A 17,946-nucleotide genomic window follows, 5' to 3' on the forward strand; every position below is an offset into this window, starting at 1 on the left:
TAGTCAGTAATTGGCAATTTAACATCGGGAATCTGGAAGCCAGGCGGAAGGAATAATACACACTAGAAATTTTGTTCAAAACCTCAACTCATTAAATAATGTTCTTTAGAAATAAACAGTACAGTACAGGCCCTTTGGCCCACAATGTTGTGCCGTCCTATGTAAATCTGCTCTACAACAACCCAACTCTTCCTTGCTTCACACCCAGAACCCTCTATTTTTCTTGCATTATCTGCCAGTCTTGAGTCTTATCACACCACCACTCATGGCAATGTATTCCAGGCACCCACCACTGTCTGTATAAAAAATCCTTGCCTCTGACATCCCTAAACTTTCCTCCACTCACCTTAAACACATGTCCTCTGGTGTTTGCCATTACTGCCCTAGGGAACAGGCGCTGACTGTTCACCCTATCTAGGCCTCTCAGAATCTTGTAGACCTCGTTTCTCATGCTTCGTCACTCCAAAGAGAAAAGCCCCAGCTCTCTCAATCTTGCTTCAGAAGACACGTTCTCCAATCCAGATAACATCCTGGTAAATCTCTTCTGCACCCTCTCAAAAGTTTCTATGTCCTTTCTTCCTGTAATGAGGCGACAAGAATTAAATTGTCCAGGATTTTAAAGTCTGCAGTAAAACATCATTATCCTAAAGTTTTTTGTCCAGAAATTCATTTGGAAGCTCCCTGATTCTTCTAAGTTTCCCTTGTGTTTAACCTTGCCCTTGGTTAGTGGGCTGGAGTGAAACTTTCCATGAATTTTACCCACATTGTCACATAGTAATACATTGAACCCCTTACAGTACAAGAGAAAGAGAAGCAAAAATTCCCTTCTGAGTCACTGAGTGTCCGTGGATTTGCCTCCCGCCGCGCAGAATCCTGTTTGATCTATTGACAACCTGAGCTCCAGATCCAAACCTCTGACACAGTCAGAGCCTCCATTTTGGCCTCAGCACCCCCCTCAAATTCCGGTTCGAATACCTGGTTCCCTTGAGCCAGTCTCCAGTCGCCCATGCAGATCCCCTGACTGCAAGTGGCCTGCAGCCTGTCTGGGTCGCTCAGCTATTGAGCCTCTCGTTGGTCCGCTGCCGCGGTTACCTTCCCCTGTAGGGACGTCTCCTCTGTCTCCCTTTTTCGATAGTAGGTGTTCTCCTGGTACCCTGCATCAGTCCGCCGCTCTCCTGGAGTTTGCAACCCCTCGTGGCTGCTGTCGAGCTGAGGTGCCGCCATCTTGGGCACTATCCTGTGGCTCAGTGGATTGTAGTTTCATCTCCTGCCCAGGTCATTCTCTCAGCTTGACTTCTGCAGTGAGAGAATATGCTGCTCTGACACTGGCAAAGCCCACAGGTACTGGAGAAACCCAGCAGGCCGAGCAGTATCCATCGAAGGCAGAGGGGAACCAACATCTCAGGCTTGGGCCCTTCATTAGGAATCAGGACTGAAACATTGCTTATCCTTCACTTTCTGTGGCTGTTGGTTGACCTGACTTCCTCCAGCACCTTTGTACCTCTAGCTTCTGCAGCATTTCTTATGTAAAACCAAGGCCTTTGTCCGCTATTGTGCTAAGAGAACTGTATCAAAGATGGGGGTTCTCCCTGGAACCCTGACCAATATTTACACTCCAATAAACACAAGTAGGTACTCTGGTCATAGTCAAATAATTTATTCATGAGACCTTCCAATGCATGAATTTAATGCTGTGCTGTAACATTACAACGCTGACTACACTTCAATGTGCGGGAAACAAGAACTGTTGAGGTTGGAATTTGAAGTGAACAAAGAAAAGATGGAGAGACTCAGTGGGCGAGGCAGCATCTGTGGAGACACCTGAAACGTTGACCATTTCTCTCCACGGATGCTGCCCGACCCGCTGAGTCCCCCCCAGCTTTTGTTCACACTTCAAAGCTATGTCACTGCCTTTGGGACACAATCACATTTCTCTCTCTACTCTATGTCTCCACTATCTCACCCCTACTCTTGGTTCCTTCCCTTCACTCCTACTGGCTGCCACAAATCTTGATTCAGCATCAGTGAGGAGTAGTCATCCATCTGGCCCCACGCTCTGCCATTCATTCAATTATCTCATCACTGGCCTTCCTCCCTCACTCCATTTCCTTTGCTCCTTTTTTCTGGGTTCCCTCTCTCATTTCTGTCCGTCCACTGTCCCCTTTCTCACTCCGGTCCCCGGTTCCTCTCGCCATCTTTCCACATTAAATTGTGCCAAAGTATTTCACCTCTAACTGTCCTTTGACGACAGCTATTTAAGGTGGCGTGATAAGCGTAGCGGTTAGTTCAACCCTATTTCAAAGCCAGCGACCTGGGATCAAATCCAACACCCCATGTCCATGTGGTGTCCTCCCATGTTCCAGACATACAGGGTTAGTCAGTTAATTGGTCACAAGATGTATTTGGGAGGTGCAGACTCATGGGCCAGAAGAGCCTGTTATTGTGTTGGATCTCTCAATTTAAAATTTAAGAAATTAAATATAATATCCTGCCATCATGCATGGTGGAACAGATACCAATGTTTATTCCCTGCACTTGCCTATACCTACCTAATGGCAGATAACATTTATTTCTTGTCCTTCAAGCTGTGTGTTCTGTGGTTTTGCCTGAATGTCTGTGTCACCAGCCATTCTCAACCTTCTTTCGGCTATGGCTCCATTAAGACTCTTCTCAAAGTTTATGGGTCCACTTCCCTGTGAAGCAGTCAAGTTTAGTTGTTTTTTTCCGTACTTCTCTGATTCTTCTAAGTTTATGATTTCAGTCCATGCCCCCCCCCTCCTTAAATATGCTTTGGCCCCATTGAGAATGGCTGGTTTAGGAAGGAAGCCTCTTCACGCTGACGTGTCAACTTCAATTAATTGGCTTGCAAGAACTTGCGACTTTCTGGGTCTGAGACCTGATGCATGTGTAGATCTGTCTTCTACCTTTATTTTGGCCTCTTTCCATCTCCTGGAATCTGTACTTGCCCTGTGAAACACATCCTTCCACAGATTCACCACCCTCTGACTGAAGAAACTTCTTTTTATTTTGAGGCTGTGCCCTCTGGTCCTGGTCAACTGTCTCCAGTCAACCTTTACTAACTAACTCCTGCTTAATCAGGTCAAAATTGCCCTGGTCACAGTTTAGGATTTTAATTGAAGACCAGTGTTATCCCTTTCCATAACTAGCTTAAAGCTAATAGAATTGTGGTCACTGGTCCCAGAGTTTTTTCCCTACTGACACTCCAGTTACCTGATCAGCTTTGTTCCCCAGTACAAGGTCCAATATTGCCCCTTCCCCAGTATTCCTATTCATGCATTGCTGGGGAATTTCTCCCAGACACAATTCTGGCTCTGATAGTTCAATAGTTAGAGCACTGGTCTTGTAAACCAGGGGTCGTGAGTTTGTTCCTCACTGGGGCCTCATTTCTGTGAAGGGTGCTGGAGAAAGTGGCATATGGGAGACAACATTTTTTAAAAATATTTTATTTTTGATTTTCCAAAACTTGCACAAATCCAGATCAACCAATACAATCTTTCTCAACAATGATATATTACATTCAGAGCCTTTCCTCCCCCTCACTCCGCCCACCCTTCTCCCTTCCCTCCATACCCTAATATCAAAAGGAAAATATTATTAAAATTAAACAAATACAAAGGACCAAAAATCTAGTTACAGACCATTAAAGGAACCAAATATAAACCCAGAGTAACACAAAGTAAAATGAAAAAGACAGAGCACGTCATCTGCGCCCCGACCCACTTCATTTCTCAATCGATCCACTATTAGTGCAGATTTTTACCTTTCTTCTATTTAGAAGGGATGTAACTATATCTGCATCCCTAAATGCTGCAGATAAAGTTGCCACACCCCAACAAGTATATTGTATTTCCTCCTTGAATTGTATGTGATTTTCTCCATTTTCGTATTCCTTCGTGTATTTTCATGTGACCACTCTACACTTTCTGGCTACCGACAAGGCAACCTGCACAAACTGAATTTGGTACCTGGACATTTTAAAACTCGTATCCATAATGTTTCCTAGAAAGTACAATTTCAGATCCTGTGGAAAATCCACCTTTGTAATTTTTTTCTGAATGTTCACAGCCAAGTTGAATGGATAAAGGTTCCAATCTCCACAGCACACAGAAAGCACATTTCCAAGATTTCTGGTTTGGATTTATGTAATTTTTGTGGTGTGAGGTGCAGTTGATTAAAGAAATATTGCACCAACCTGTACCTGGCATTAATGGCTTCTGTCATGCTGTCCCAGCACAAGTCTGACCACCAGCGCTCATGGATTGTTATGCCCAGGTCCATCTCCCACCTTTCCCTTGCCTTGTGTAATCTCGACTTCTGGCTGTCACAGAAATAAACTTGCACGCATTCCCCCTTCGAATGAGAATCTCCATGTCACTACACGCAAGTAGGGCCATAGATGGTCCCAGATTATCCCTTAAGCAAGATCTTAACCGAAGGTAGCAAAAGAAAGTTTTATTTGACAATCAGACTTATTCTTCATCCGTTCAAATGACTTCATAACCATCCTCGATACACCTGATCCCCTTCTGGTACCAGGTGTCCAGGATCTTATTATCCAGAGTTATAGGTATTAATTTATTCTGGGACAAGGATGATTTAGGAGATAACCCCAGCTTTAGCCCCGAAACATTAATTTATTTTTTTCCAAGTCTGTTTCCCTTGATACAATTTAGTGTCTCACTAAATTAACTCTCCTGCCATCTTTTCTCCTACCATGTGCAGTCCAATTTGTGCCCAGGAGGGGTACCACCTCCATCATAAAGAGAAGCGATAAACCCGACTGGCCCGTCCAATAATATTTTTTGAAGTCTGGTCATTTCAGACCTCACAGTTCATAACCCCAAGTCAACTTTTCCATGGAGACTCTAGCCACTTTATTGTTCCACAAGAACTTCCTGACTCATACATTAAGCATCTTAAAGAAGCTCTGGGGCAAAGGGATGGGCAAGGACTGAAATAGATATTGCAGTCTTGGCATCCACTCTCATTTTAACACAATTAACCCCGCCCACCAAAGTTATAGGCAAGGTTTTCCATCTTTCCAAATCCTTATCTACTTTTGTCCCCAAATATTTAATGTCCTCTTGCGGCTATTTAAACTGGCTTATGGTAGACAAAGTCAAAGAATTTCATGTATGTTACATTCTAAATGTAGTTTTATGTGACAATAATGGAGCCTTTAAAGTTCACCCTTTCCAATCCCCTCACATTTTAACTTTCCCATTTGATGCTGGGGAATTCCCAGACAATGTTCCCTGAGAAGGCCCTTCGGCCCACTGTACGTGGAAGTCTATGCAACCACTGGTATCCTCTGTGGGCTCCAGTTTCCTCCCACCCTTCAGAACATACTGGGATTGTAGGTTAATTGGGTGGCATGGCCTTGTGGGCTGGAAGGGCCTGTTACCGTGCTGTATTGTCCAAATGTTAAAAATATCAAGCGCTCTTTTGCACTCATCTACACACTAGGGGCAATTTATAGCAGCCAATTAACCTACCAGTCCACACATCACTGGGATGTGGAGGAAGCCCACAGGGTGGATGTGCAAACTCCACCCAGGCCAAATCAAAGATCAGAATTGAACCTGATCCACTGGCGCCCTGAGGGTGGTTGGGGAGAATGTGGCTCATCCCATTGGCTGCTCAGCCGGGAGCAGACTCAAAGGGCTAAATGGCGTTTTAAGGTCCTGGAGCTAGTGCCAGATCTGGTGCATGCAATAGGGAACATCAGCACCACAGAGGCTGCAGAGTCATTGGGCTAGCAATGTTTTCCTGATATTGCTAACGTGAAGAGAAAGTGTTCTTTGTTTCATGAATATATTTTCCACCTCTTCCAGCCCAGAGATGTTGGAGGTTCATGGTTCCTTCTCCTGGCTCGGGCAGACCCAGTACAAGATTCACCTCAAGGGCCAAGAAGTTCACACGGTTCCACTGAAGGCTTGTTTTGTCCACGCTGGGGTCTACAACCTCAGCACCCCCAGAGTCTTTGCCAAACTTGCTGATCAGAGCGTGCAGTGTGAAACCAGCCAGCAGAACTCCACACCAGCCCTGATCATCATTAACAACATGTGACAGCCAGTGCAGAGCAGCCCATGTCCCCCGAGACTCAGAAGGAGTCGTAAATACTGCTCACTCTCTTTTGTAGCTGCAGTTGACATTTCCTGCAATTCTACTTTGCACCTTCAAGCTCAGAACTAATATTGAAGAATTGTACAGAACTGATGGTGGGGAGGGAGGGATAATCGGAAGGGCATTAGGGAGCTGAACCAGACCCAAAATTATTTTTTAAAGTCTTTCGCAAAAAAGGCACTCTGGATTGTGTAATCTTGGTTTTGAATATATTTATCGTTCACCTCTGCTTTATCATTGGACCTTTATCTTTTTAATGGGAGAACTGGATACAGGTTGGGACATCTATTTGCAATGCAGATTAAAACTGCTGTTACCTCCTCCAGTACATCTCTGGTTATCTGAGAGGTTTGCAATTCTGGCTGCTTATCTCGTCAGCCTCCTGTCCTTGGTGAAGGAGCCAAAAGATGTTGATCATGAGGTGTGGTTTGCAGTGGGGGATGCATTAATTGCACGAGCTAACAATTACAATAAATTTACGACTAGATTGTTTTGCGTTCGACTTTTTGAAGTATAAAGTTAAGTATTGCTTGATGTCTTTGAACTCTGCCCTTTTGTTTTATCTCCTGATGCATTTCTCACTATCTCAGGTTTACGAGCTGAATAATGATTTTGATTTTTCTCTCTTGGTTTGGTTTAATTCAACTGAAAGTTTGTCTTTTTCCCCCAGCCACAGTGAGTGGTCCCAGCTCGCTATATTATAATGAAACTTTGCAAATTTAATGTGTTATTTAATGTGTCAACAAACTTAAATGAAACAAATGTCTTTTCAAGAAATGATGTATTATATTTATAGGTAATGTCTGTAAATAGAATAAAACATAACCCATAGAGAAGTGTTTGCTTCCAACTGACTATTTTGTATTCTGATGCTTTTAATTCAGAAACTACGTTTCCTTCAGTCGATAGCATCTGTCGCCTTTTGAGTCTCAACTCATCATCTTCCTGCCTCTCTCGAACTCCCTCTTTCTTGGCTCCATCTTGCCTTTCCCCTTGTCTGACTCCCAACTCACCCCTCTCACCTGGCTTTGTCTGCCCATTGCCTGTCTCACCCCATCCCCTTTCATATTGGGGCTATTTTCTTCATTCAACACTCTGTCCTGATTTGCTCCTTGCACTCTTACCACTCATTCCATTTTTAAAATTTAAATGTACAGCATGGAAACAAGGCCCTTCCAGCCCACGGGTCCGTGCTGCCCAAGTGCACCAATTGACCTACAGCCTCTAGTGGGAGGAAACCGGAGCATCCAGAGGAAGCCCACGCAGACACTGGGAGAACGTACAAACTCCTTACAGATAGCAACAGATATGGACCCGGGTCACTAGAGCCATAATATGCCACCCTTGTGCATTAAATGTTTTGGAAGAGATATTAAACCAAGGCCCTACCTGTCCCAGAGTTGAGTGTACGATTGTACTTTGAAGAGTAAGAACCTTCTCCTTGGTCAACTCGTTATACCTGAACCACAAAACTGACAAGGGTAAAAGCTTGCCACTTTTAGAATCTCACTGTGCCACATTCCCAAGGTTAGAGAAACAAACACTAGTTCATTGGCTATGAACCGCTTGGATATCCTGAGAGATGTGAAAGTTGCTGTAGAAATTGTTCACCGGAGATCCCAGTGCTGCTATTAATCATCCAAACATAAGAAATAGGAGCAGGAGTCGGCTATTCGGCCCGTTGAACCTGCTCCGCCATTCAATAAGATCACGGCTGACTCAACTCCACCAACCTGCCTTTTCCCCATATCCCTTCATTCCTTTTTTATGTAAAAATCTCTCTAAATGAACCTTAAATGGGTTCAGTGAAGTCACCTCAACCGCTTTCCCGGGCAGAGAATTCCACAGATTCACGACTCTCTGGGGAAAAAAGTTTTTCCTCATCTCCATCGTAAATCTACTCCCCTGAATCTTGAGGCTGTGTCCTTTAGTTCTGGCCTCACCTACCAGTAAAAACAATTTTCCTGCCTCTATCTTATCTATCCCTTTCTTGATTTTATATGTTTCTATAAAATCTCCTCTCATTCTTCTGAATTCGAGTGAGTATAATCCCACACGATTTAGTTGCTCCTTGTAGGTCAACCCCCTCATCTCAGGGATCAACCTGGTGGACCTCCTTTGGACTGCCTCCAAGTTAAAGACCAGAACTGCACACAGTACTCCAGGTGCGGCCTCACCAGGACCTTGTACAGTTGCCACATGACCTCCCTGCTTTTGAATTCAATTCCTCTAGCGATGAAGGCCAACATCCCATTTGCCTTCTTAATAACCTGTTGTACCTGCAACCCAACATTTTGCGATTCATGCACAAGCCCTCCCAGGTCCTCCTGCACTACAGCATGTTACAGTCTTTCACCATTTAAATAATAATCTGCTCTTCTATTTTTCCTACCAAAGTGGATGGTCTCGCATTTACTAACATTGTTCTCCATCTGCCAGACCTTTGCCCACTCACCTAACTTTATATCCTTCTGCAGCCTCTCCACAACCTCTGTACAATTTTCTTTCCCACTCAATTTAGTATCATTCGCAAACTTGGCTACACGACCCTCTGTCTCCTCTTCCACATCATCATTGTAAATAATGAAAAGCTGTAGGCCCAGCACCGACCCCTGTGCCCCCCCCCCCCCACTTCACTGTCTGACAATCAGAAAAACACCCATTTATCCTGAACCAATCCTCAATCCATGCCAATATACTTCGCCTGACTCCATTCATCTATCTTATTGATGGCTCTTGTGCGGCACCTTATCAAATGCCTTCTGGAAATTCAAATATACATCAACCTCTTTCTACCGCACCCATTATATCCTCAAAGAACTCCAGCAAGCTTGTGCAACAAGACCTGCCCTTTCTGAATCCCTGCTGCGTCTGCCTGATGGAACCCCTTCATTCTAAATGTCTCACTATTTCATCCTTAATGACAGCTTCAAGCATTTTCCCGACTACAGACATTAAGCAAACTGGCCAATAGTTACCCCTCTTCTGTCTATATCCCTTTTAAAAAGTGGTTTGACATTTGCTGTCTTCCAATCTGCTGGGACCTGCCCAGAATCCAGAGAATTTTGGTAAATCAACACATTGACTCTAACTCCCGCCATTTCCTTCATTACCCTGGGATCCATTCCATCAGGACCAGGGGATTTGTCCGCTTTCAGTCCCATTAGTTTGCTCATCACTATCCCTTTTGTAACATTATTTTATCGAGGCCCTCACCTCCTGCTGCATCCCCTTCACCACTCTCACATGTTGGGCATGTCTTCCACCATGAAGACTGACACAAAATATCTGTTCAATACCTCAGCCATTTCCTCATTACTCAATATCAATCTTCCTTTCTCATCTCCCAAGGGACCTATGTAGAGTCGTCACCCTCTTCCACTAATTTTGCTTCCTCCCTTTTGCTTTATTTTACCGTTCAGTAAATAAAGTAAAAAATTAAAAGAATCCCAAATAAAACAAAAACTTTCCCCTGAAGAGAAGCTGAAATAAAAGCTGTAAATATTCAGGTTATATTATAGAAATCTTAGGGAATGAAGGGGTGGAATCTTGCCAACTGATGTCCACCTGAGGAAGTTGGTTAGAAGTTGCTGGGACAGTCTGATGGACCAGTGGAAAACTTGCTGGATCTGCTCTAAAATCGAAGAACTCCTTTGGAGTACAAACATGTTGAATTTCCCAGCACTCATGCTGGAGAATCTGTCTCCCAAACCTGGGGCAGAAACAGCCAGTGCATTCAATTGGAGAACAATTCGCAGGTTGAATACCAGAGAATGTTCCAAATGGCCTGTTTCTGCCACTGGTACATGAAGTTGGCCATTCAGGAGAAGAGCAAGTACCATATAAAGCAAAATATTTACCAGATGTTGCCTGGATTGGAGGACAACATATCAAGCAAGGTTTATAGAGCTAGGGCTTTTCTCTGGACTGACAAAAGTGACTTAACGGAGATGTATAAAGTTATGAGGGGTATAGATAGGGTTGGCAGCCAGGGCATCAATAGCAAATACCAGAGGACGTCTGTTTAAGGTGAGGGTAGGAAAGTTTTGGGGAGATGTCAGAGGTAAGTTCTTTGCACAACATAGTGGGTGCCTCGAATGCATTGCCAGGGCGGTGGTGGAATTTGGTGCCTAGGAAGTAAAGAGTTTAGGCCTAACCCCTTCCTCAAGGTACGAATTTCTCCAGCGCTTTTGTGTATTTGCACTGCAATCCCAGCATCTGCAGACTTTCTTGCTTAACCGATTTGTGTCTGCTTTCTTGTTCTGAGGATGGGCTCCAGAGGACTAGATGCATATAAAGCATTCCGTGTTCTCGCCTTTCAGGCCCTGCAGTTCCTTGGCAGTAAGACAGGCAAATGAGACTACCACATTTGACATGGATAAGTTGCACCTCAGGGCCTGTTTCTGTGCTGTGAAACTATATCCCTAATTCATCATCTTGCAAGACTGAAGTATATTTGTTTTCAGGATTGAAAGAGATATGGAAAACTCGTCAGAGACACTTTAGAGGGATGTAGCCAGACAAAGAATACAATAATGGTTCAATAAACTGACATTGCTCCTTCCTTTATAGATGCAATCTTGTAACTATAGTGTAGATTCTCAGAAAAAGATTATTAAGGTCTACAATTTCTTGTTTCAATTTTGGGGGTAAGAATAATTGTTGCCTCTGTCGACAGGCAGATTTGGGTAGGGTTGGAAACACTCCTGGCATGCTGCCCCGGAGATTAAAAGCCCTTGGCACATTAAATCAATTGTATGACAGGTGCAGGAATATTACTGACCGTTGGGCTCTGTCATTCTATGGTCCTTGTTTGGGGCAGAGAATTCCCAAGGTTCTCATTCCGATTTTTAATTTGGAGATCGCTTTGTTGATCACCTCGGCTCTGCCTGCCGCAATAGCGTGGATCTCCCAATGGCCATCCATTTCAGTTTGTCGCCCCATTCCCATGGTCTCATGAGACTGAGACCACCTGCAAATTGGAGGAACACCTCATCCTCTGACTGGATGCCATTAATCTCAACTCCAGTTCCCATTACCCACCACCTCTCCCCTCCCCTACAAAACCACACATCTATCACTATGTCTGCTTTCGTCTGTATCTCTATTCTCCTTTCCCCCAGATCTGCAATGAAGGAACAAACACCACACCCTCCCCCAATCAGTTCTTACCTCCTCTCTTCTGTCCTATCCATATCCAGTTTACACTCCTCCCCTCAACCTATTCTTTCCTTCTCCCCCACCCCTCCGCCTTTTAATCCAGTTGCCTGCCTGCATTTTACTCATATCTTGAAGAAGGGCTCCAGCCTAAAATGATGTCAGTCTTCACCTCCTATGGATGCTGCGAGACCACCTGAGCTCCCCCCAGCGTTTGCATTTTTACTACAATCACATCGTCTACAGACTTTTGTGTTTCACTTCTGTCTGAAACTATTCCTGCTGGTTCTCCCATCTTCCTCATCAGTAGAAGCACTCGCACAGTATCCACTCCATTGGGATCCTTTACAAATGTGTGTTTTGGCCATTCTTTGAAACTTTTGTCAGCAAATTGTAAAAGAGAGACAGGGTAAGCAAGAAGAGAAAATGGAAATGCTGCAGATGATACAAATCTGAAATAAAATCAGAAGGTAGCATCTGAATACAGAACACTACAGCACAGTACAGGCCCTTTGGCCCTTGATGTTGTGTCAACCCATATATTCCTTAAAAAAAATACTAAAACCTCCCTTCTGTGACAGATTATATTATATTTTATAGATATATTTAAAGGAGATAAATTGTGTGGGGTTTTTAGTGTTGGTCACATACTAACACTTCAAAACAGATCTCGTTTGAAATGCCAGAGGTCTGCTCAAGCCAGACAGTCCAGGCTCCGGGTGCCTTTGCAAAGACTTTGAAGAATCCCTATAAGGACTTCACAAGTAGGTGTTAATTGGACATGCTGTGGAGTAATGGATATTGTTTTAGAAAGGAACAGATGAATGAACTCGGAAGATTGGGTCCAGTGCCACAGTCTGTCTGAGTGCAGTTGCCAGTTCTAAGAGGGTCATGTGGTTTTCTCTGTGTGAGAGAGAGAGAGAGAATTCAGTTCTACAGTTCAGCAGCAGCTGGGACTGGAACGGGACAAGCTGGCAAACTTGTGGAAAAACCCCATTCTGAATACGGGTTGTGAGTTCTTAGTTCAGCCTGGTCAAAGCCCTTGTGGTCCATACAACAGGAGAGGACTGGCTGCCTAATGTTTTGCTTGAAATAAGGGAAACAAAAAGGAGCTCTGTGGTGACCAGAAAGAAAGAGGTTATCATCTGGAAAACTCTGATGGGACAAGCTTCTTCGGCAAGCCAGTGATGTAGCTGATCGGAAGGGTCCTGCTTGTGTCCGGCGAACAACAAATGTCTCTCTGGAAACCGACAAGAACCTTCCTGAGTGGTAACCATTTACTTTTCAAGCACCAAAGCCCGGTGAAATTCATAAATGTTAAATTCTGTGCACAGTATAAGAATTGCCTGCAACCAGTGAACTTGGAGAAGTGAGATTGGACTGTGAATCAAATAACTTTTCTGAACTTGCACACACACACACACATTACATACGCGTGCGTTTAGAATTAGAAGGGGGTTAAATTAATAGTAATAAGTTAAAGTTTGATCCTTTTTTAATGTTTAAAGATAAATAAAAGTAATTTTTATCTTTGTGAATTTCTATTGCTGCTGGGTTTTGGGGTCCTCTGGGCTCATAACAACCCAGTAAAACTCCACTTTTCTTCCATCTATGTGCCTGTCCAAGAGTCTCTTAAATGTACCTAATGTTTCAGCCTCTGCCACCATCCCTGGCAAGACATTCCAGGCCCCCACAACTCTCTGTGTAAAAAAAAAAAAAACCCTAATGCTTCCCCTAAATTTCTTTCACTGTGTACAGATGTCCTCTGGTGTTTGCTATTCCTTCCTTGGGAAACGCTGGCTGTCCCCTCAATCTGTGCTTCTCATAATCTTGTAGACTTCTCTTAAGTCTCCTCTCATCCTTCTATGCTCCAAAGGGGAAAGTCCCAGCTCTGCTAACCTCGCCATTTTTTTGCAGTACCAATTAGTTGTAATTCTTATGCGCCCACAGGAAAAAAAATCTCAGGGTTGTATGTGATGTCATGTATGTACTTTGACAGTAAATCTGAAATCATAAGGACTTATTTCCAATCAAGGCAACATCCTGGTAAATCTGCATCCTCTCCAGAGCTTCCACATCCTTCCTATAATGAAGTGAAAAGAACACAATACTCTTAAGTGTGGTCTCACCAGAGATTTGTAGAGTTGCAACATGGCCCCTCTACTCCTGAATTCAATCCCCCTATTAATGAACCCAGCTTCCCATAGACCTTCTTAACTATCCTATCAACCTATGCGGCAACCTTGAGGGATGTTTGGATTTCAATCCCAAGGTCCCCCTGTTCATTCACACTCTTAAGTATCCAACCGTTAACCCTGGACTCAGCCTTCTGGTTTGTTCTTCCAAAATTAATTACCTCACACTTTTCTGGATTGAACTCCTTCTGCCATCTTTCCGCTCATTTCTGCGTCCTGTCTATGTCCTCTTGTAACCTTCGACAACCAGCTCCATTTACAACTCCAATCTTCGTGTCATTCACAAACTTACTGACCCATCCTTTGCCCTCTTCATCCAGGTCATTTATAAAAATCACAAAGCAAGGGTTCCAGAACAGATCCTTGCAGTACTCCACTAGTCATCGACCTCTAGGCATAATACTTTCCTTCCACTACTACTTTCTGCTTTCTTCCTACAAGCCAGTTTTTTATCCACACAGCCAAGGTTCCACTGACCCCGTGTCTCACAGCTTTCTGGACAAGTTCCTCGTGGGGGACCTTGTAAAATACCTTACTAAAATCCTCAGAGACCACATCTACCAGCCTACCCTCATCAATTTCTTTTGTTAATCATGTCTCTAATCATTTGAACAACACTCACTATAATTCCTACCATGGCCAGTGCAAGTGGGGGGGGGGGGCATTTGTGGGCATGATCCCTCCTTATGAGGTGCCGTGCCCACATACGCTTGTGCGGCATGTCTGACCCTGCCAGGTGCTGTACCCCTGTACGTGGGCGTCCATCGCTCACCGTCAGCTATCACTGATGTCCAGCTTGACACATATTTTCCACGCAATTAAATCTGCATTTTCGGCTGCTGCGTCAGAGGGACAGAGGAGGTTCAAGTCCATTCAGCAGATAGGCCATTACCAGCACACTGCCCCCCCCCCCACCACTGAGCAAGTTTACAACTGCCAGACTGTACTCCACCCAGTTATGCTAACACTCCCCCCCCCCACAAAAAAACCTCATTCTGATACCAACCCTGATTCCCAGGATTCTCCCTATTATTTTTTTTTAAAAACAAGGGGACTACATTTGCCATTCTCCAAATCTACGGCACCTCCCCTGCAGCCAAAGAGGATTCCATGATCATAGCTACTGCCCCAGCTATCTCTTCCCTCACTTGCCACAGCAGCCTAGGGTATATTGCGTATGGCCCCAGGGACTTATCAATCTTGATGTTTTTAAGAAGATCCTGTAGCGGCGGCTCCACTCCTCCTGCAATAACACCCGCAACCAGATGGGTTGAGCTCAGTGAGCAGACTAGTTTATTGCAGGCTGCTTGGCTGCACTTATACTCCCAGCCCGGACCTGGCTGAGAACCGCGCTGGAGGGCGCTGACGTCATCCGGGCATCACGTGGTCCCCAAGCGCAGGTTTCTGAGCCTCGAGCTGGAAGGAAAGAAAACCCCCAACGGCGCCATTTTCACCGGCTGCCCCGTCACGTGGCTTACAAGTGGGGGTGGTTTGCCTGCCTTGTGGTGAGCTGCCACAATCCAATACTTCCATTTCCTTAATATCCACATTATCCAGTACTCAGGCCTGTTCTACTCTGACCTCACCATGATCAAGGTCCTTTTGTGAATACTGAGCCAATGAATTCATTTAGGACCTCCCCAACCTCCTCTACCTTCAGGCACATGTTGCCTCCTTTATCCTTTTGCTGTCCCATTTTCGTTCTCCTTCTGTTCTTCACATACGTATAGAATGCTTAATCATACATGCCAAGGCCTTCTCATACCCCCTTTGAGTTCTCCTAAGTCCTTTCTTAAGCTCTTTCCTGGTTACCACATACTTCTCATGAGCCCTTCCTGCTTCCTATATCTAATATATGCTTCCTTCTTCCTCTTGACTAGTTGCCTGACCTCTTTCATCAGCTACAATTCCCTTTCCCTACCATCTTTTCCTTGTTCCAAATGGAACAGACATATCTTGAACCCAGCACGTGATCTCTGAACTTCCTCCACATTACTTATGTGCTTTCACCCTTGAACATGTTTCCAATTTATTCTCACTAGTTCCTGCCTTGTCCCTTCATAATTAGCCCTTCCCCAGTTAAACACTTTCCTATTTTGTCTGTAATTTCCATGGCTGTGCTGATGCTCAGGGAGTTGTGGTCGCTCTCACCAAATTGCTCCCCCACCGAGTGGTCCGCCACCTGACCAGGTTCATTCCTCAGAACCAAATCCAGTAAGGCCTCTCCTCTCGTTGGCCAGTCCACATACTGTGTCAGGAATCCTTCTTGGACACACCCGACAAATTCAGCCCTGTCTATCCCTCTTGCAGTCAGTAGGTACCAGTCAATATTAGGGAAGTTGAAATCACCCATAACTCCAACCCTGTATTTCCTGCACCATTCCAAGATCTGCCTGCTTATCTGCTCCTCAGTGTCCCAAGGGCTGTTTGGGGGCCTATAGACGACTTCCAGCACGATGTTTCTGACTTCCACCTCTACTGACTCTGCAGTGTCCTCCTTTTTTATAGTCGTGATACTGTCCCTGACCAGTAATACTACTCCTCCCCCACCCCCCATCTCCCATCCTATTCCTTTTTAAACACCTAAACCCTGATACCTGCATCAGCTGATTCTGCCCCTCCTCCAGCCAAGTTCCAGTAATGGTCACAACATCAAAGATCCACACACTGATCCAGGCTCTAAGTTCATCACCTTTATTCCTGATACTCCTAGCGTTGAAATGGACACATTTCAACCCCTCTGACTACATTTATATTTTTCCCCACCTGTCCCTTCCTCACAAACTCAGAACAGATAGCATCATGCTTTTGACCTTTTGCCTTAATCTCTACACTCACATTTTGATTTCCACCCCCACCAAACCAGTTTAAACCCTGCCCAACAACTCTAGCAAACCTGGCCACCATGATATTGGTGAAACATGATAGGCTCCAGATGCTGTAATTGCAGTAAACACACCAAAATGCGAGAGGAACTCAGGCGGTCTTTTCAGCATCTAAAGGAGATGAGGATATCTTGTTAACGTTTTGGGCTTGAGCCCTTCTTCAAGGAAAAATCAGAAAGTCTCAGGATTCAAACAATGGGGGAAGAATCCAGACCAACAAAGGGTTTTAATTGAATATGATAAGGGACTACATGTCTGTGCGAAAGGAAACAGGGAATGGAGAGACGACGGGGGGAGAGGGGGGAAGAAGTGGGAGTTGGGGAGGTGGTTCAACGAAAGCCAGAGAAGTCGCTATTAATGTCATCCTGGTTGGGAGGGGGGGGCCCAGTCGGAAGATGAGGTGTTGTTCCTCCAATTTAAGGGTGGTCTCAGTCTGCCAGTACATGAGACCATGAACAGACACGTCGGCAAAGGAATGGAATGGAAAATTGAAATTCCCACTGTCGACTCCTGTACCTCGGAAATACTGGATGGAAACACCTTGGTTCTGTCTGCCACAATAGTGTGGATCTCCAAGTCCCCACCCATTGCAATTTTCCAAAATACTCTTCACAAAACCTCCTATTGGTCCTCCTAACCAACGAGTCTCCAGATACCATAGCTCTCCTCCTCCCTTCCCTTCTGAGCCGAGGGAGCCAACCTCTGCACACGAGATGTGACCACCATGGCTTGTCACTGATAGATAGTTCCCTCCAACAGTATCCAAAATAGTATGCTTGTTGAGGGGTAAAGCCACAGGGGTGCTCTGCACTGTCTGACTCTCCCCCTTTCCTCTCCTAAGTCATCCAGTTCTCTGTCTCCTGCCTTTTAGATGTGACTGTCTCCCTGAATCTCCTCTCTATAACTATCTCTGCCTCTCGAATGATCTGGAGTTCATCCAGCTCCAGTTTCCTAACACGGTCTCCCAGGAGCTGCAGCTGGATGCACCTCTTGCAGGTGTAATCATCAGGGACAATTGTGCTGTCCCAGATTTCCCACATCCTGCAATCAGGGTATTCCACTGCCCTAGCTGCTGTCTCCATTAACTCTTCCTAATTTAAATTCAAAGATCTTACCTTAGTGGAATCAAGTTCATCCTCAGCCTCTGCTCACTGAAGCCTCATGAACCAAAGCCTACAAGTCCCACTCCTACCCTGAGCCATTCACACACTGGACGCTCTCTGTGAAAGAGAAACTTTTATCTTTAATTGGGGTGGTGGTCACCACGTACTTGGTAGGCTGAAGGGCTGTTTCTGTGCAGTATGATTCCATGATTTTGTCAATGGCCTTTCATTGCGACCAATCCTCATGGATCTTGTCCTCTTCCAAATTATGGAACCATTCTACAAACTATGGAATTTTGGAAGATGATGACCTTTATTCTCACAGTCATAATTTTCCATATCTACACCTGCAGGTGATCTGGTCCCGGGAATTTTTCAGTCTTTAGTCCCATTAACTTTGGCAATTTTTCATAGAACACTACACCATAGAAACAGGCCCTTTTGGCCCTTCTAGTCTGT

The 17,946-nt window shown here is 44.8% G+C and overlaps 1 protein-coding gene and 1 long non-coding RNA gene across 5 annotated transcripts in view; one reads left to right on the forward strand and one right to left on the reverse strand.

Moving 5' to 3' along the window:
* Positions 1-6,983, forward strand: part of trappc8 (trafficking protein particle complex subunit 8) — a 206,965-nt gene extending 199,982 nt beyond the window's left edge. For all 4 annotated transcript variants that reach the window (XM_069922556.1, XM_069922557.1, XM_069922558.1 and 1 more), the window contains one exon: positions 5,856-6,983. In XM_069922556.1, the coding sequence (XP_069778657.1) occupies positions 5,856-6,090 (235 nt within the window). In that variant the 3' untranslated portion in view covers positions 6,091-6,983. The remainder of the gene's footprint in view (positions 1-5,855) is intronic.
* The window catches only part of LOC138755845 (uncharacterized), a 49,274-nt gene that overhangs the window by 601 nt on the left and 30,727 nt on the right, over positions 1-17,946 (reverse strand). The window contains exon 2 of the long non-coding RNA XR_011352588.1: positions 347-579. This is a non-coding gene — a long non-coding RNA (uncharacterized lncRNA). The remainder of the gene's footprint in view (positions 1-346; positions 580-17,946) is intronic.

The sequence above is a fragment of the Narcine bancroftii genome, chromosome 2, assembly GCF_036971445.1.
Source record: "Narcine bancroftii isolate sNarBan1 chromosome 2, sNarBan1.hap1, whole genome shotgun sequence".
Classification (NCBI taxonomy): domain Eukaryota; kingdom Metazoa; phylum Chordata; class Chondrichthyes; order Torpediniformes; family Narcinidae; genus Narcine; species Narcine bancroftii.